A 19,575-nucleotide genomic window follows, 5' to 3' on the forward strand; every position below is an offset into this window, starting at 1 on the left:
AAGTTGGATGTACTTCGTAAAATGTAATCGAAAAGTGGAGTGAAGTATTGATCTGTATTGATTCAACAAATTCCTTCATCTTTTAGAGTTTAGTATTCCATTTGCAGTATTACCCTTGTTATACGATATTTAAGCTCTACTTTGAACGACGGCGCCCGAAATTGCCGAATGTCATTCACTTCAGTCCCATAAACCTCCTAGTTTATCAGCTGATGTTCTTTCCTTTAAAAAAGAAAAACACATCCACAACAACGAGAACGAAACATTTGAAATCAAAGCAGAAAGGGCCCAAATACGGGTGCTCGCAGCCACAGAGCCCACTTTGATGCAATGCCATCCCCTGCATTGATTCTGCGTCCAAAAGAGGCAAAAGATGGCCACAGAGCACGCCCCAACCACTATAAAAAACTTGAGAGCAAGCCACAAGACACGACATATCAATAGCCAACACTTTTACGACCACTACGGGCAAGACATGAGCCGCTAGTGCCACCCCTAGGTTATGGGTCGCTTTTAAACCCCGATAAAGTTGGTAACGTCCCACAACGACGAACATGAGTCCGACAGAACAGCATCACCTTCCACACAGAGAAAGTAATACATATTAGGCATGTTGTAATCGATGCTAGACAATAAAACAGGCCAGAGATAGACTGGTCCCCGGTTGTCCCCTTCATAAAGAAGGATCCGTGCCCCCTTAGCGTGCGATAACATCTGGAAAGTTCGTGCGCGAGCTCTTATACCTAGTAATCAAATACGTCGGAGTTATTAGAACATCACACTTCGTAGAAGACACTTAGGGTAATATAGTAAACTGTAGTAAAAGTTAATAGATAAGAAATATAACAACTATGTATCAGGGTTTTCCCCTGAAAAAATATTTCTTAATTGGTTTATTTATAACGTACATGATAAGCGAGTGAGACAGACAAGCGAGTGAGACAGTAAACCGCGACCGTCGCACCTTGACGCGACCGGCACCTTTTCCTCTACAATAAATCATGGAATCAGCTAGTATTGAAAGAAGGTTACAAATTGCCCTTCAAGCAATGAGAAATGACCTAAAACTTAGTGCTCGGGCCGCAGGTGCACTCTATACAGTCAGTCACGCAACATTAAGCCGGCGACTAAAGGGAATAGTCTCACGACGCGACAGCATGCCTAATTCACGGAATTTATCAGATTTAGAAGAGAAGACAATAGTTGAGTATATTCTCGACCTAGATGCGCGATCATTTCCTCCCCGGCTGAGTGGTGTGGAAGAAATGGCCAATCGACTTCTCGCAGAGCGCGACGCGCCTCCAGTTGGGAAGCGCTGGGCTTCTAATTTCGTCAAGCGACAACCACAGCTTAGGACGCGTTTCTTTCGCAAGTATGACTATAAGAGAGCTCAATGCGAAGATCCAGAGGTGATTCGTGGCTGGTTTTCGCTTGTGAAGAATATAATTGCGAAGTATAGTATTGCTAATGCTGATATCTACAACTTTGATGAGACCGGCTTTATGATGGGCGTTATTGCTTCTGGAATGGTTGTTACAAGTGCTGAAAGGCGTTCAAATACGAAGATGACACAGCCTGGTAATAGGGAATGGGTTACAGTTATCCAGGCTATTAATTCCCAAGGGGAGAGCATCCCGCCATACATCATCGTTGCAGGCCAGTATCACCTCTCAAGCTGGTATACAGAAACCTCTCTTCCGGGCGATTGGGCTATTGCAACGTCTGAAAATGGATGGACAACAAACGAGAGAGGTATTGACTGGATCAGACACTTCGACATTTATACAAAACCACGTACGTCTGGGAAATATCGCCTCCTCGTTGTTGATGGTCATGAAAGTCACCACTCCGCAGCCTTCGAGCTCTTTTGTCAAGAAAACAACATTATTACACTGTGCATGCCGGCTCACTCGTCTCATCTACTTCAACCCTTAGATGTTGGTTGTTTTCAGCCGTTAAAGAATGCCTACGGTCGGCAAATTGAGAATAAGATGCGGCGAGGCACAACCCATATCTCGAAGGAAGATTTCTTTGCAGCATTTCACGAAGCTTTTAAGCAGTCTTTTACGAGGAAAAATATCCAGGGAGGTTTCCGAGGAGCTAGACTTGTCCCTTTGAATGCAGAAAGTGTTCTCTCAAAGCTGGATGTAAAGTTCCGAACGCCAACGCCTGAGGAGGGGGTCCCTCAGACACCAGACCCTTGGATCTCTAGGACGCCGAGCAACCCAAGCGAAGCAAGATCACAGTCTACTTTTATTAAGAGTCGAATCTCACGCCACCGAAGCAGCTCTCCAGCATCAATTTATAGTGCTGTGAGTAAGCTAGCCAGAGGGACAGAAGGACTAGGGCATCGGGTAGCATTACTAGAGTCAGAGGTTCAAATCCTTCGAGAGGAGAATGCAATATTAAGTCGGCGTCGAAAGGCTAAGAAAACACGTCTACAGAAAGGAGGAAGTCTTACTATATCTACTGGAGAGGATATACAGTCGCAAAGAGAGGCAGACACGCAACTACAAGAGGAAACGCGACGGAGTAGTGGTCGCAAAGTGAGGTCTGAGACGACTCATCGTCGGTGTGGCGTATGCGGGAATACAGGCCACAACGCGAGAACATGTCAATTTATTGAGGAAACATCCGAAGAACAGGAATCCGAGTAGTATTAATCAATCTAAGATTTCTTGTTATAGATTTCGATATTATTGTCGCGAAGGTCTGGTTTACTGTCTCACTCGCTTGTCTGTCTCACTCGCTTATCATGTACGTTATAGGAAAATCAAAAATCGACTTATAAGCACTAAATCACTACTATAGCCCGAAGCCTTGATTGGCCTTCCCCCTCCCTTGGCGAAAACGGGACTATGCCGCGGTTAATAGGATGGCCTGACAATGACGTTGATTTACTAACGTAAGACAATCCAACCAGATTTCTCTCTACGCAATCGTATTTATTATTTACCCCGCAAATCACTTAATCCTAACTAGTAGTAAAGGCTACTATTTTCAGGACTGCCCTATACTTCACCAGATCAATACTAGTAACTTATAAGTATCTCGAACTCCACTTCTCCCAACAGATTAGTTCGTAATCTAAGCAGATATCGAAATGCCATACATAGACGCTTGCAATCCCCAGGCAGATGACGCCTTTGGACCACAAGTTGTCACCTGTAGACAAGGCTTTGACTTCACGCTATTATTCGAACAAGTCATCCTCTCTGCCGTTCCTTCGGCCCTGCTCTTGTTGACTTCTTCTCTTTATCTTTTACGCCTAAGTAGGCAAAGCATCAAAACGATATCTAAGTCCAAGGTATCTTTGAAATAGGCCAAACGGGTAAGGATCAAATTCCCTCTCCGATGAAGCTCTAACTCTAATTATTCATGTTTGTGGCCAGGTTAGCATCATTTGCTTTGCTGTCACGCAGCTTGCACTCCTCATTTTATGGACGTCAGCTGGGTCTAATCCAACCAGGGCATCTATTCCTGCTTCGGTACTGTCTGTAACCGGGTCGCTGATGATCGCAACACTCTCCTTCGTCGAGCACGACAGGTCGATCAGGCCGTCTGCGGTAGTGAGCGTCTATCTCGTGCTGTCTGCCCTCCTAGATATTAGTCAAGCTCGGACTCTCTTTTTCAGAGAGGAAAATACCACCCTTGCCAGTGTCTTCATTATCAGCGTCGTTTTCAAAATTCTTACACTTGTCACCGAAACGATCGAGAAGCGCCAGCTCCTTGAGACCCCATACAGCAACTACCCGCCAGAGGCATTGGGAGGAATTGTAAACAAAAGCGTTTTCTGGTGGCTCAACTCGCTACTACTGAAAGGCTCATCCAGTATTCTGAAATTGGGTGACCTCTTCGATCTCGATAAGGATTTGCGGTCGGAGCGGCTTCATGCAAGGTTCCGACATGCCTGGGCTTCTTCTCCGAAATCTAAATCATGTTCCTTGCTCTGGACCTCGATTTGCTGTGCTCGTAAACCTATTCTGGCAGCTATTTGCTCTCGCATTCTTCTCATCGGCTTCAAGTTCTCTCAACCTTTACTGATCAACCGAGCAGTAGCACTTCTGTCTGAGCCTGACAGCCAGTCCAAAACAAACATCGGTCGTGCCTTGACAGGCGCAACTGCTCTCATTTACATTGGAATCGCCATCATGACAGGAACCTTTCGACATAACACATACAGATTCATTACTATGTTTCGAGGTGGCCTTGTTTGCCTATATTTGACACCACCCTAAACTTGAATTCGGGCGATGCTCATGAATCTGCTGCGGTGACACTTATGAGTACAGATATTGACCGCATAGCAGCAGGGTTTGAACTCTTCGATGTTCTATGGGCAGGGCCTGTGGAGTTTGCCATTAGTACCTATCTGCCCTACCTGGAGATCGGAGCATCATGCGTCGTCTCAATACTCTTGGCGACTTGTTAGTGTAATCCGGCTGTTATGTTTCTGACACCTTTTTACAGGTTTCGTCACGGTCTGTCTTGCCATTGGCAAGATGTCTGCCTCTGCCCAGAAAGAATTGGTTGAAGCAGTGCAGCGCCGCGTATCTGCAACTGTCTCTGTGTTATCTAATAGGAAAGGAGTGAAGATGACCGGCTTGTCTAGATTTGTTGATGCAGAGCTTCAAGGCTTGCGTGTCACCGAACTACAGATTTCCAGAAAGTTCCGATGGATATTGACGGCTTCTGCAACCATCAGTAACATGTCGACGCCAGCTCTTTCCACCGCCACACTTACAGTCTACGTTCTTGTATCGCGCTCAAGTACTGGGATAAATCTCGGATCAGCCCTTGCGTTTACTATGATATCCCTTATATCCTTGCTGGCCAGCTCCGTCCAGGAGCTGTCAGTAGCAATTCCCCAAATGGCCGCGGCCATGGGATGTTTCCAGCGCATCCAGAAATATCTAATGACTCATTCCGCGCATCGTTGTGACAGAAAACAAGCAGAGGTGTCCAAATCGCTGACGGACAATAATATGGAAATGCAATGTCTTATGGTTACTCCCGATCATAGTAACAGAAAGGGACTTCTGCTTTCGGTAAATAAGGGCGATTTTGCATTTAAGGCTACAACAGAACCCACCTTACACAACATCACCATGCAGCTCCCCGATAAAACCTGGACTGTTCTACTGGGACCAGTGGGAAGCGGAAAAAGCGCATTGTTGCTGGCGCTGCTAGGCGAACTCTCTCTCACAAATGGATCGGTTTACAAACAGCCATTTTTGCAGCTTGCCTATTGTACCCAAGACCCGTGGCTACCTAACCTGACGCTCCGCCAGGTCGTTATCGGTAATTCTAACTTTGAACATAACTGGTACTCGACTGTGATAGATGCATGCGCGTTGGCCCGGGACCTGGACGAGCTGCCCTCGGGCGACCAGACGATGATCGGTACCAACGGTTTGAGCTTGAGCGGTGGACAGAAACAGCGGCTCAGCTTGGCAAGGGCATTGTATTCACGGAAGCAATTGCTTTTGTTGGACGATATTTTGAGTGGGCTTGATCCAGCTACTGAGCAGCGGGTCGTCGAACGCGTTTTTGGGCAGAATGGCCTATGTCGTAACAATGGGGTGACCGTATTACTGGCCATACACTCTGGTATTTTTCCTGAGTTTTCACCTTACTGATGAACGGATCACTAATCCGAGACAGTCCGTCACGTATATAGAGCGGATCACGCCATCGTCAAGGGCATTGGAGGCAAGATATTGGAACAAGGACCTCCACGGAGCCTCTCTTCTTTTAAAGACATTGGCGGGAGCGCCCAGAGCAACAAATCTGATACGGCCATACCCTCTGGCGATCATACTGGCGTCATTGGCAACGCATCCTATGAACATGATGTTCTGGAACATGATGCAATCCAGGATGAGCTATCGCGCCAAGCTGGAGACATGCGTCTGTACGGTTACTATTTGAAGGCAATTAGATGGGCCAATGCTATTGGACTAGTCGTTGGCGATACTCTTTACGCCTGTTGTCTCAAATTTCCAACTGTATTGCTTAATTGGTGGTCTGTCGCAGAGGCTGAGTCTCCTGGAACCCTCACAGACATGTACCTGGGCATTCACGGCATGTTTTCCCTCATCTGCCTCATATCGTTCTTGCTGGTCGTCATCCTGCTTCTTCACGTAGGAATGCCCCGATCGTCGCTCACGTTTCACCACAGACTACTGAGCGCTGTTTTGAAAGCGCCGTATTGGTTTTTCGTTTCCACGGACACTGGCCAGATACTAAACAGATTCAGCTAGGATATTTCATTGATTGACATGCAGCTTCTACTCGCGTTCCTCAACTCAATGTATCTCACAGCGCTCTGCCTTATTGAGGCCATCCTCATTGCATCAACATCTAAATGGTCACTCGCAATTTATCCCGAAATACTGGCGGTTTTGTATGTTTTGCAAAAGTTCTACCTGCGTACCTCGCGTCAACTCTGGTTGCTTGAGCTCGAGGCCAAATCCCCGCTCTATTCGCAGTTCTCAGAGACACTAAAAGGATTAGTCACTATCAGAGCCTTTGGTTGGCAGCAGGTATCGGTGGAGCGAAAATACAACTTGTTAGATGAGTCACAGAAGCCCTATTACCTGCTTTGGGGCATCCAACGCTGGCTAAGCTTGGTACTGGACTTCATAGTCACCGTCTTGGCCACTTCAATAATGGCACTGGCTACACAGTTAGGGGAGTCATCCGCCGGCTCGCTGGGTGTTTCCTTAGTGAGCATACTAACATTCAGTCAAAACCTCACGTATCTAATACGAGCATGGGTCGATCTGGAGACATCTCTTGGTGCTGTTGCTCGCGTGAGAAGCTTTGGGAGGGAGACGCCCTGCGAACACCTCCCTTCAGAATGTTCAATACCGCCTAATGAATGGCCGAGAAATGGTGTTATTCAAGTAAATAACCTATCAGCTAGCTATAAGTCAGTGGCACTGGATCTACCGCAGTAGATGACTTACTGACTTAACACAGAGCTGGAACGGAGCTTGTACTGGACGGAATATCTCTCGCTATCGAGAAAGGTCACAAGCTTGGCATCTGTGGCCGCACAGGCAGGTTGGTGCCAGCTTGTCATACTAATCAAAGGCTCACTGACCAACCATGTGTTAGCGGCAAAAGCTCTTTTATCCTCTCGCTCCTTAAGATGGTAGAGATTGAACACGGCGACATTATTATAGACGACCATTCCCTGGTGGCAATGCCACGTGACACCCTCCGCCGCAGAGTAACGGTCATGCCACAAGAGCCCCTCCTCCTCTCTGGTACTATTCGTTTCAACGTGGATCCTTGGTCGGAGAACACTGACAATGCCATCATCTCTGCACTCAAGGGGGTTGATCTGTGGGAAGCTGTTTTGAGGCGTGGTGTTCTAGACACCAAAATGGACGCCAACTCGATGTCTCGCGGCCAGCAGCAGCTTTTCTGTCTGGCGCGAGCACTGCTAGGGCGGTCGCAAGTGCTGATCCTTGACGAGGCTACATCAAATCTGGACGTAGCAACGCAGACTAAAATGATGGATATAGTGCAGATGAAATCTGCTAGTTGCACGGTACTCGTCGTCGCCCATCATCTATACACAATTGCAGCATTTGACAGGGTAATGGTACTTGATCGGGGAAAGTTGGTGGAATGGGGGGCACCAAGAGACCTTTTGGGGCGGCCAAGCATATTCCAAGAATTGTATAATAGTCAGCGTTAAACTTCAGAACACACTTCTATGCGCGGGTCGAAGTAAAAGACCCATTTAAGCTTAACCAGTATACTGTAGCACCTGTTTGTCTTCCTAATATGTTTTTGTTTCGCTTGTCTTGACTGTAATAGCTCCGCTAGGTAATTGTCTCTGGGGAGATAGGTATATTAAAAGAGAGAGAATTCACGAAAAGCTCGTGGCAAATGAATCTACTTTGAAGGGTTGTGTACTGTCAACCTCAAGATATACCTACTTCAACGGCATGCTTAGCGCTTGTTAGTTTTGCTGAACCGGCCTTTACTTCCTTGTTCGTTTGGTAACTGCCACATATATCCATACGGAAGGGTTATGTGTTTAATAAAACAATGTACTAATAATTCTTCTGCAACTAAATGTTTTCTTGACTCATGGCCACAAAGAGAAGATAGTTTTATTGCTTTTATGGAGTCTCTCACACTGTAATATTACCGCAGTGGGTCTTACCTGAGCTAGTACGGAGGCTTGTATCATGTTAGACCTTTGCAGCACTGAACTACCATAGTTAGAGAACGAAACTGTATAATAATAACTAAAGTATGAATGTAAGAAAAGATTATAGGTGCTGACGACTTGATATTTCGCAGGACTTTGAACTCCCATGGGCGTCTTCTTATGAAAGTGAAAATTTCAAATATGATAACGCATTCTATTAACAAGCATCAAGCCGCTTATATAAGTTAGGCCGTGTTTTTTCGGATACGGTATGGGTGATCGGGAACCAAACTGCCGGACAGGATTTCGAAACCTCAAAGGTGGGTCATGATCAGAAAAAGGGACTAATTGATTTTGCTTATGTAATAAATCGTACCAAATACGCCGCTCTGGGTCTTAACCAGCGAGGCGGATTATGCGTGACGACATCGACAAAAAGGGGCGGGATCATAGAGTATAAGTTTCGGTCATTTCTGCTGAAGAATTTAGAATTGAGTTAGTCTCCCAGAAGTTTATCACTCGTTACACCAAATTCTACTTAATTGTTTATAATATGTCACTCTCTTTACCAAACGCCTGCGTTCCTGGAACGTTCAGCCCATCTGTTTTTGGTGCCAATATCTCATCTGTCCAAGCGAACTTGGTTTCCAACTATAGTAGCTTCGCCATTGATTACTTCCGCTACACCGCACCATCCGTCCAGGTGGAAAATGCCACATTTTGCAACGTCACAGTCACGTACACCCACCCTGGTCAGAATGACACGGTCATTACTGAGGCCTGGCTTCCACTCAACTGGAACGAGCGATTCATGGCGGCTGGTGGAGGAGGATGGACTGCCGGTCGTTTCTTTCTGTCCTACAGCAATATGGACGGTGCAATCGCGGATGGGTATGCTACCGTAACTACCGATGCCGGCTTGGGAAATAGTTCGACACCCGAAACCTGGGCTTTGCGGAGCCCCGGTGTTGTCGATCTCTTCAAGTACCAGAATATGGGTTCTGTTGCTCTCAACGACGAGGTATGTTATTTTTTGAAAGTTTCTCCTCCTGGAATATACATGCTGGATACTCACTTTCTTCATAGGCAATTATCGCCAAGTCCCTTATTAAGAGCTTTTATGGTAAAGACCCAAAGTATTCCTATTGGAACGGTTGCTCTCATGGTGGCCGGCAGGGCATGATGATGGCTCAACGGTTTCCAAGTGTTTATGATGGTATTGCTGCTGGCGCGCCGGCAATCCACTGGAACGAACTCGCGTCATACGCTGGGTGGGCATACCAAATCATGAGCGAAATCAAGGAATACCCCTATCCTTGCGAAGTAGATGCGATCACTGCGGCTGCTGTCTCCGCTTGCGACTCTCTAGACGGCGTCACTGATGGTATCATTGCTGAAGCTGAGGAATGCCTGGTTCGGTTCGACCCGTTTTCCGTGGTAGGGAAAACAACTGCCTGTGCACAGCTTAACGGCACGGAGAAGGCGATCAGTAAAACGGCAGCCATCGTGGTTAATGCAACTTGGCATGGTATGACCACCGAGGATGGGCAGCAGGTATACCACGGCCTTTTGCCCGGAGCAGACTTGACTGGGAACGGCAAGAACTCGCTGGGCCAAGGTGGACTGGCGGCCACATTGTGCAATGAGAGTGGATGTGGTGTGGGAGCGGGCAAAGGTTCGATTTTCTTCAGGCTATTTGTAGAGAAGAACGCCGAAGCCGATGTCTCCAACATTACCCGTGCTCAATTTGATGATTTCGTACATTCGGCTCGTCAACAGTACGACTCCTTCATGGAGACTGCGGATCCGGACTTGAGAAGATTTCAGGAGGCTGGGGGCAAGTTGCTTACCTTCCATGGATTGGTACGTTGCGCAAATTTTCAATACTTACATGTCTGATTACAGGTTTACTGACTTCGCCCTTGTTCTAGGCTGACAGCAGTATTCCTTCGAGGGCTACCAAAGAATATTACAACGCTGTCACTGGGGTAATTCCCAATATCCATGATTTTTACAGATACTACGAGGTACCTGGCCTTGGTCATTGCTTTGGTGGTGTCAGTGGGCAACCGGACAGTCTTTTCCAACAGCTACGAAACTGGGTCGAGAATGGCACTGCACCGGAAAGCACTCCTGTTAAGGTGACAGTCGGTGAAAATGAAGTTCACAACCGCATCCTATGCCCATATCCGCAGAAGGCCCAGTTCAGTACCAAGTGCGGCAACGCATCCGTGGCGGACTGCTGGGCTTGTGCCAAGCCTAGTGGCTCTAACAGTTTAAAAAACACTGCCTCTAGCAGCATCAAGGCCACACAGCTCAGGTTAGTTTAGAAGGACTGTTATATCAAACTCTGCTAAGACTTCTTAGTCCCCTTGCAGCTTTTGCATCTGTTCTTATCATATGTTCCTGGCTTATATAAGAACATGCGTTGGGGATAGTCATCTGAGTTAACTTACTTTTACTTCAACAACTAAGGGGTTTTAGGCATCCAACTCAATATGGTCTGGCCACTGCTTCCGATTTGCTAGAATTATAGACACCAATCGCAAAGATTGTCTGCTTGTGAACTTCCATCCGCCCTCATAAGGAAAGACTGACAAAATCTTGTCAAGAGCCAAAGCTGGACTGTGGAATTTAGTAGGCAACGGGTTGTGGTCTCGCAACGTCATCAAAGCACAAAGACCGGTTAGAACATATAGCATGGTGGCAGTAGAGAATGAAATTGGCGATTGTTGACATTAAGACTGCTCTTGATTGGGGGCATTAGCTAGTCCTTCATAGTGGAACAATTAAATTTGACAAGATATTAAGTGTCAGAGAAATGCAACGGAATACTGAGGGTGTCTGTGTCGGCAACAACAAGTGAAAGGTTTAGGGAAACATCCGTATCAATTCTACTTAGATAGTTAGACAAAAGATATCTCAACTCTGCAGATTGAAACGGACTATACGCATGCTGTTGTGAGGTGGGGTCGGATATAATTCTACGAACCCGGGCCTCCTCCGAAAAACCCGGACATGGTCCGACGCCCCCAAGTCACCAGGATGGACGGTTTCGGGGCTCCGCTGTAGTCCAGTCAAGCACTGTTCAAGTATTTCGGACCCCTTCGGTTATGATTATTTAGTTGCGGACAGGCTTTTGTCCGATGAGATGTCTATCTGAGATATCGGAGCGATACCAAAGGTTTAAGTACTTCTAATATGAAAGCACTAGATTCCTTCCCTTTTTACCTTGCCTGGAAGACATTTTTCGACACATAAAACTCCCGCCAATATACTTCAGTCATGGGCTCACTTGGTGTCAAAAATGCGACGACATACTCGTTGTCTAACCCTAGCAGGCGAGGTCTGCTCGGTAATGAATGCAACTATGTCGGCGTTTCACCTATTATGAGGGTGCCCTCCAAGTCTCACTGGCATGAAAGTAGGGCCTTCGACTGTAAAGTAGCTGCCGTCGTCGTCCCTCACATTGAGACGGTTGAAGAAGTACGCAAGCTCGTCAATATGCCAAGTTAGCTGCCAACGGCACCCGCAGGTGTTCTAACGCGTAGCCTATCCTTAACTTCCAGGGTATACCGACGCTAGCCTAGAACAAGCTACTTCATAAGGAAATAATAATAATCCCTATGATCGAGACGCTAGATGCGGTTGAGCTTGCCGAGAAATTTCTAGCCATTTAGGGCGTTGACATGAGTTGCCGCAAGCACATAAGGACAGATTATGGTGGCTCAATTTAAGGCAGGCCTGATTTCCTGCCTAACACGAGGGAGGCTGAGACATTTTGTAGTGGACACATAAAAGTGGCCAGCTGTTAGTACCTAGTTAGGCATCACTCAGGCATTAATATGCCAGTAAGCCTGACTCGGGGCTGGGAGAATAATCCCAATACTGGCTAACATTACAGCTAGACTCATCTATACTACTAGTTTGGGGTGAGAATTGTTTCCGGAATCAGCTAAGTCATTAGTGTTGTTTAAAAAGTCTTCTTAAACTGTTTATATTCTTCTATTCATTTATTTCAGTATCAACATTTCTTATCAAATGAATCTCTTCTTAATTTATGGCCACAAACATGAGGCATACTCAGGGTACTTTTTGGGTGTTCCATATATCTGACTCAACTCATCGCTCAACATCTGCGGGCCCTCAAGAAACCTCTCTTTTTCCACAGAGAGAATGTGTCTCTTAAGCGCCACATTCCACGCGAAGCTTGAATGGCCAACTCCTCCAAATTGCGTGGCGCCAAGCATGACCAGAAAATCTATCATCGCCTGATGGTCCCACGCAAGGGTATCAAGTTGCTTCCGGTTCTTCCCAACTAATAGGTCCTGCTTCGTTAGGACCGTTAATCCACGTGGTTTCGCGTCCTCTGCCATCAAGGCCATCTGTGTCTGATTCCCGGATGCGATATACATCACCGAGAGATCCCATCTGCCAGCTTGATCGAAATATGCCTCCGTCTGCTTTGAATACTCAGACCATTCCCACATTGGATCCACGGGATTCCAGCTGTCTAGTGCATCCTTCTCGGTGCGAAGGTGGGCGCCGAAGAAGTGACGGCCGATACTGAGGAATGTGGCAGTTGCGAGCTGTCGCACATCGGCTCGAAATTTGAGGATGTTTCCGAACGTGGTCGCAAAGGCTTCGCCATCTTTGTTGATCGGGTATGTAAGATACGACCTGCCTAGGTCGACTAACATAGGCCCATTAGTGGGTCTACCGGTCGGCGCAGTCTGGATATTCTCGTCGATGGTGTTGAGCCATTCGTACAGCAAGGACTTCCACTGTTCGGGATGTTCCATGCCTGTGCTTGGGATGCCTTCCTTGATAAGCGATTCCGGAAAGAGGCCGAGAGACCAGGTTCTTGGAGGCCCGAGCCTCTCATACACCTCGTCTGTGTCGTTGAAGAGGCGAAGTTGCGGACAAGAAAGCTGCAGTGACTTGACGAAGTGGTCCCGGTCGAACATGTACTCCAAGTTCTCCCTCTCTCCAGTGCGAATTACCGAGATATCAGACTCGTTCCGTATGAAGATGCGTGGCATGACCAAGGATGCACCCGCAAGCATTGTATACCTAACGCAGTTGAGGATCGAATTGCGAATGTTGCCTATACCGCCGACATTGTTCTCGCAGGTGAAAACCACTTGCTTATTTTTATCCGTGTCCCATTCTGTAGCGTTACAAACTGATTCGATGACCTCGGAATTGAGGGGCTCGAAGTCGAATACGTCCTGCGGTGGGCGTGGGATCCAAGGCACCAGACTGGAGTCAAGTCCAACCCGGTCAAGATGAAGCTGTTCACGGTAAATCCATAACAATACGAAGAAAAGGGCGATAGTGACGGCATTGGTGCGTCGGCCGATGCGCCGGTTCGAGTATCTGCCGACAATGCCCATCTGGATGGGTTGATCGAAGGCCTTTCAGGCGATGATACATATTGGAAAAGAATTCGAAATGCCACCGCGGGATGCATCCATCCACTTTTTCAAGGGTCGCCGGGCTGAGATGCCCTCCCTTTTGTGCCAAGAACTTCATTCCTGAGTTTTGGGAAAGTGCCCCTTTCATAGCTGGACGCGTTGTAGAGCACATTCAATCGCGTTTAATAAGAACAGGCTTTCGGGCTCTAGTTGACAGCGCCTCGTGATTAATTAAGTACGAGCTAGGCTTAAAACCTGCTTTTTTGTTGCATCGTCTGATTTTTGAAGCGGTCAAACGGCTCAAAGTCGAAGGAGACAATGATCACGGTGAGTTTTAAAGTAAATCTTAGAGGTTTATGTTGGAACACTAATGTAAACAGGTGCGTGTCAGCGATAAGTTATCCCTTGCTTTTCTCCAGTGTCTCACCCCTGAAAACAGATCAACAGGGGCACGTACTTAAAATGCGGGGGTTTCCGGTGGCGGTTGGAAGGGCGCTATTGAGACCATTTTTCGAGAATCCAGCGACATTTCATTTCCTTTTACTTTTTGACTGGTGGTATGGAACACTAGCAGTCTTGCAACGGATCGGGTTGGACTTGGTGATGGGCTTTTCCGCAGCGCAATCGATCACGAACCTGAGCTGAGTTCCGCCCAGCTGACTAAGTCACGTTGCAAAGACACGTTGGCAACACACTTAACAAAGCAAATCAATCTCCTCATGAGCGCTCGGGGCGGCTTCCTCAGTTGACTTTCCCTAAGCAACATAGGTGGCTATTGTAACACCGCCTCCAGAAACGCCAATAACGTTGTCAATGGAATGAACGCTGCAACGGCGCTTAGCGCTACCACGATATGGTATTAGAGTAACGACAATTGAATGCCAGGTGTCCACGTTGTCGGACCATCAGTCGTCCTCACCCAATGAAAGTTTCTCAATTGCTTTGTCCTGAACTGACAAATGCTGACACAGCCAGCAAGGGGAAAGAATCTTATCCAACGCAGCATGAATAAAATGATTTATTCGGCCGTTGAGAGAACGGCTGGCAAACCATAAAATCAGGCACAACATCGCTTGTTCAAGATACCTGTGTATCACATATCAGACTGCCCATAATTTTTGTGTGCCTACATATTGTGGAGAGACGATGTTCCGTAAGTTAAGTACATGAGTTGACAGACGCAGTAAATATAGTTGTCTTGATTGATTCTGCCCGTCCTTGACCAAAATAAAGTCTATTCCATTTCATAGGATAAAAAGAAACATGGGAATGCGTTTAAGCTACCCTATCCCATTATTTATAACCCTTAAAGGTCACAGTCCTATACAGTAAATATGCCTGCCTGCTCCATCGTGATGCTTTGATGAGGGGAAACTACTGACTCTGGCCGCAATTTTTGGCAATGCTGACACCGGCCAGTCCGTTCCAACAAAGCCAGCGCTTAGACGCAGAACTTGGGAATTGTACACGAGTCATTACAGCAGACAAGGCCTTGATCGGCACACGAGGCATGCTAAGAACGGTTAGCTTATTACTTCTAGTATGGTTGAAGCGTTAGGATTCGGGCTGAACGCACGTAATTTCAAGTTGGTACGTTATTGCCTGGGAAAATGTAACATTTTACAATATTGTTCCCAGAACAGCCTGTTTTGTAAAAGCGAGGGTTGCATTCCTGCCCTTGGTTTTCAGCTAAGGCAGAAACAGCAAAAAGACAGAAGAGTATAAAGATATGCATGATGAGAGCAATACGTAGTATGTGGTTTGCTAAGGGTAAAAAAAGAGACTAAGGATAAGAAAAATATCTTGTTCAGTTAATAGGAGGGGAATCTAGCTACTTATACTGGTACCCATGGCTCATCTGATACTAGCTACTGCAGGATTAATCATACTCATGTCGTTTTGTTCGCTTTCGTAGTGGATGTGCTACTGATAAACCAAGTCACGTCCTCAAATTCAGCTATTACACTTTTGTTTAGCTTACTAGCTTATTAGGGCCAATATTATGCTTATTCTTGTAGATTGGTCTTTAAATGAATGAAAAGGCGTTTGTCAACTTGGTGATTCGTGATTCCGGTTACTTTATCAGTCTTAGATTACTGTAGATACACGACGGAAATTTCCTTCAACCGGCTTGCAGAATCATTCAAGTAATAACATGAATCAGCCACTTGTTTTTAAAAACATGCAAGTGTTGCATTACATCAATACATGCTATTCATTGAAACATTACCTCGACATACACAGTCGTTATTGTCGGTGTCTGTGCTCTGGCCTGCTCTGAGCTTTTGACATGGAGCACAAAAGCTGAGCCAAATAAACTCTGAGCGTCTCGGATAACTTCTGCCACCGCAGCGAGTTTTAATAGCCTTAGCAGACAAGATAGGCAAGTGGGGTACCGGGTGGGGTTAATTTACTGAGTGTTGACTGTGTCTGCCCGCTCTTCGATTTCAAAGCTTTTTTTAAGTCTCCGAATCAGGTTAATTTCGTACCGAATACTCCGCACTTCATATCTTCAGTAGAGATACACATTGCTTTTTTAATTCTTCCTAAAGCATGTTATTACTCTAAGGCACTTTGAAGATAACTCCCAGTATGTTTGAGGTATACAAGGTATTCACTGCTTAATATGCCTAGCGGTATGCCAGCAGTCTTACCATTCACATATATGCATATTAGGCAGCTCTGGCGATACACGAGTAAAGCCAATCTAAATGCGTTCGTGGCAGTCACACTGTCTTTCAATTGCATTCTCTCCACCAGATAAACAAGGGTCTAGATGTCATTGAACAGATCTTTGCTTGTTAAGTTTGTCGGCAAGGTAAACCCGCTTGCAGCTTGATGCACGTGCCTACAAAACAGCCTCGATGCTGGAAAGTTCATCGGTGCGGCTTTAATTTGAACATGTGGATGTGGCAATCCAAGACTTCACAAAGTGCCGATGCATGTGAAAAGATGAAAACGAGGGCCCCGTGGCCGTTTGTTCATTCAGAGTAGTTGACTAAGATCCGTGCCCATAGTCTAGCAGCGTAGTTTTACTAATATGTGACGCTTGACCACACTTATTTGCTTAGCGATATTCTATTTTCATTATGTAGCTCTCTCTCGACTCTTCTGAAAAAAAAGGATTCTAATCTCTGCTGTATGGTAAAACATAATCACTCGGTATGAGACTTGTTTTCTTCTCAGCTTTGCTTGCCCTACCGGGTGCGTCAGCCACTGCTGTCGGTGATGTAAAATCCCTTGAGTCTCGCCAGACTGGTTGCTTTTGCAAGATGTAAGAAGTAAACGCCTATGGAAAAACAATGGTTTAAGAATGCTAACAGAATCTCAGACTTGCTGGAGACGTCGTTCTTCAAGACGTCGTTCCAGCTGGAACCGGCCGAATCCAGCGCAACATGCGCATCATCGCTGGAAACAACAAGTACTGCACTGTTGTACTTGATCGTGGACAAGGCTCTTGTGCTCAGATTAAGAAGGTCGCAGGACCTTCTGGACCTGGCTGTCCTCAGGTCCGCGGAGAGATGGATTGCACCTTTGGGGCCTAGGCAATGATGAACTCGGGAATGTAGATGCTGAGCTGAAGCAAAGCAGATGTGATCGGGCATATTTCTTCCTAACGAAGGTACAGGAAGCTGTTAAGAATTCAAGGCAACTTAGGTTGGAATCACAGCGAAGCAAGCCCAGCTTTTAACAGAACATTAGACAGACAACATTCGTTTCTAAAGACATCTTGAAGAATTCGAGACTGAAATCATGTCGACAGTGGTCGCATTACCCGCCTTGCTATGTTCCTGTGTCGCTTATAAGTAGACTGCCTAGGCTAAACCTGTTCATGAGGTCAATTTGAGAGGTCTGTCAGATGTTGTCCGAAACCGAGGGAAGTTACCACCATGTCGTCCTTACCAAAGCCGTTGATTTGTCACGTAGCTACCTGTGCACACTCGTAAAACTGCTACAGTTACAACATGGCAGAATCTAAATCTAATAAACTTTATCTTATTAAAGGTGGCTATTACGTTATCGAGCAGATTCTAAAGCAGACTCAGAGCTAGTTCCCTGTGTATGCTTATTAAAAGCCGTATTAAATACGATGAATCACTCTGTTTTAGGAAGTTGCCTATTTCGACGTCGTATGAACTTGGGTATGAAACAAACTTTTTCATGCCAGCATTATCCTAGTAAAGAATTCCCGCCCACCACAATAAGCTAGTATAAAGTACGTATGTAAAGCATCTTAGCCCTGAATCGGGGAACCATTCTACGTCGACGATATTTTGTGATTATCCTAGTAGTTAGAGATGTTATGCATAACACTAGGATACAGCTTATAGCAGAGAATAAGCTGACTCATATTTAAGCTTGATATTCCAAACACAAAGTTAGCTTAGGAGAAATTATCGGGACGTAATATCAACCCAGCGGAGCCGAGGAAGTAAAACCCTGCAGTTCTCAACCACTTTACGCATTCACACAAGAAAAGGAGAGCTATATGGACATGTCTGCAACGAAACTTTTGATTTAATCTGATCCTCATTATTTTTCTCTCCTGTTTATAACCTCACTTTTGGGCTGGAGCTACTGTCACGCATGAGTGCCGTTCAACAGTTAAGGCAATGTGATTCAGAAGGCGTCCGCCCTCGTGATGCCTCCTGAGCGTAGGTGTATCTGGTTTCGGTCTGGGATCTTGACTGACAATTCTCAAGTAGCCATGAGACTATTCCAGCCAGCCATAAAACGGTTTTTCCGGTATCCATGGACACAAAGCCGTCGAAATTGCACTAACTGGATTAAAGTAGTGAGACTGATCATAAAACATAATCAAGCAAATCTGATCACCCAGTTGTCCGTCTTGTCACATCCTATAGGCGATGGATACGTTCTCCTCACTCTCTTTCTGTCATTCAACTCCCTCATTCTCTCCACTTAGCGGGTACAACGCAAGGTAGCCCCCTAACCCTAGGTAGCTGCAAAATTTTCCGTGTATGCGACGTTTAATTTGTTGCTCAGACTTCAAAATTCAATAGTAATTGAACAGTCCTGAACGAAAACCATGCAAATAGCAGTATCATACGAGGACCTACTCACAATCATCTCGTTTCGCTGGCTAGAGCTAGCTACTGGACTAATGAAGTTGTTAACTCTTTCGTGATCGGGATATCACCCCTCTCTTATGTAACGCTTCACGAGCAATCTTTCTTAGTGAGGTTTTTCTTTTGGGGGGCGGTCAGGCGTTTTCCCCGGCTTGGGACATGATGGGCGTGAGTGTCCCATCCATGTCAGGGTAATCATGCTGTGAAGCATTCGCATAGCTGGGGAGCTGCAATGGCAGCCGGTTAGCGATGAGTAGCCGAAAATTGTAAAGCATGAGTAAGTTTCGCTTGACATGGCCATAAGTACAGGGTTGCCCGATTTCAAATTCACCCCACCATCATGTTGCTGGGCTGGGGCGATTGACTGGATAATTAAAAGGAAGCTATGGAAAATCCAATTGAATGATGCTGTAATCAAAAGAGAGTAGTAATGTAAGAACCGGCGACTAACAGAGGAGGGTTTATAGATCAAGCTCGCGGTATTATATTCTCCAGTAAGAGCCCGAAGAAAGTGCTATTGAATACGCCGCAACTTCAACATTGTAAAACGCAGCTTAGTCTGCTACAAAGTACAAAGCGAGCGACGACCATTTCGAGAAATTGACTTTTATAGTTGCTTGATCAATAATGAAATCAGTAAAAAAACCCTTGCCATTTAAATAGGCATAAGTATCACTGAGACACACGACTTGCTAGGCGTTTAGGGTGCTTCCAAGGTACGTCAGTTCGTTAGCTTTCTTTCTTATACTTTTTACATCGATTCGCCGCTGTCTTTATGCTCTTGCTTCGATCAGCATCATCTGTAAAGCGTCGCTTGTGATTATCTTTAATGGTCTGCGACTGGAGTCCAGTAAAGTAGAGTCAGATTTTTGTCTGCAGTCAAGTTCACTAATAT

At 46.0% G+C, this 19,575-nt stretch overlaps 5 protein-coding genes across 5 annotated transcripts; 4 read left to right on the forward strand and 1 right to left on the reverse strand.

Annotated features, from left to right (window-relative positions):
• Positions 1-1,001: 1,001 nt before the first annotated feature.
• On the forward strand, positions 1,002-2,657 carry CTRU02_215229 (transposase; the record flags this gene model as incomplete). The annotated part of the gene is made up of 1 exon (XM_070206413.1): positions 1,002-2,657. The coding sequence occupies one exon, from the start codon at positions 1,002-1,004 to the stop codon at positions 2,655-2,657; it is 1,656 nt and encodes a 551-aa protein (XP_070059904.1).
• Positions 2,658-4,282: 1,625 nt separating this feature from the next.
• Positions 4,283-7,711, forward strand: CTRU02_215230 (ABC multidrug transporter; the record flags this gene model as incomplete). Its single annotated transcript, XM_036730508.1, has 6 exons — positions 4,283-4,427; positions 4,471-5,610; positions 5,665-6,143; positions 6,264-6,934; positions 6,985-7,068; positions 7,123-7,711. The coding sequence occupies 6 exons, from the start codon at positions 4,283-4,285 to the stop codon at positions 7,709-7,711; spliced, it is 3,108 nt and encodes a 1,035-aa protein (XP_036577751.1).
• Positions 7,712-8,726: 1,015 nt separating this feature from the next.
• Positions 8,727-10,503, forward strand: CTRU02_215231 (uncharacterized protein; the record flags this gene model as incomplete). Its single annotated transcript, XM_036730509.1, has 3 exons — positions 8,727-9,194; positions 9,260-10,036; positions 10,105-10,503. The coding sequence occupies 3 exons, from the start codon at positions 8,727-8,729 to the stop codon at positions 10,501-10,503; spliced, it is 1,644 nt and encodes a 547-aa protein (XP_036577752.1).
• Positions 10,504-12,231: 1,728 nt separating this feature from the next.
• On the reverse strand, positions 12,232-13,569 carry CTRU02_215232 (uncharacterized protein; the record flags this gene model as incomplete). Its single annotated transcript, XM_036730510.1, has 1 exon — positions 12,232-13,569. The coding sequence occupies one exon, from the start codon at positions 13,567-13,569 to the stop codon at positions 12,232-12,234; it is 1,338 nt and encodes a 445-aa protein (XP_036577753.1).
• A 3,185-nt stretch (positions 13,570-16,754) lies between these two features.
• CTRU02_215233 (uncharacterized protein) lies at positions 16,755-17,135 on the forward strand (the record flags this gene model as incomplete). The annotated part of the gene is made up of 2 exons (XM_036730511.1): positions 16,755-16,864; positions 16,922-17,135. 2 exons carry the CDS (start codon positions 16,755-16,757, stop codon positions 17,133-17,135), a joined length of 324 nt encoding a protein of 107 aa, XP_036577754.1.
• Positions 17,136-19,575: the final 2,440 nt, after the last annotated feature.

The sequence above is a fragment of the Colletotrichum truncatum genome (genome assembly GCF_014235925.2).
Source record: "Colletotrichum truncatum strain CMES1059 chromosome Unknown Contig_0014, whole genome shotgun sequence".
Lineage (NCBI taxonomy): Eukaryota > Fungi > Ascomycota > Sordariomycetes > Glomerellales > Glomerellaceae > Colletotrichum > Colletotrichum truncatum.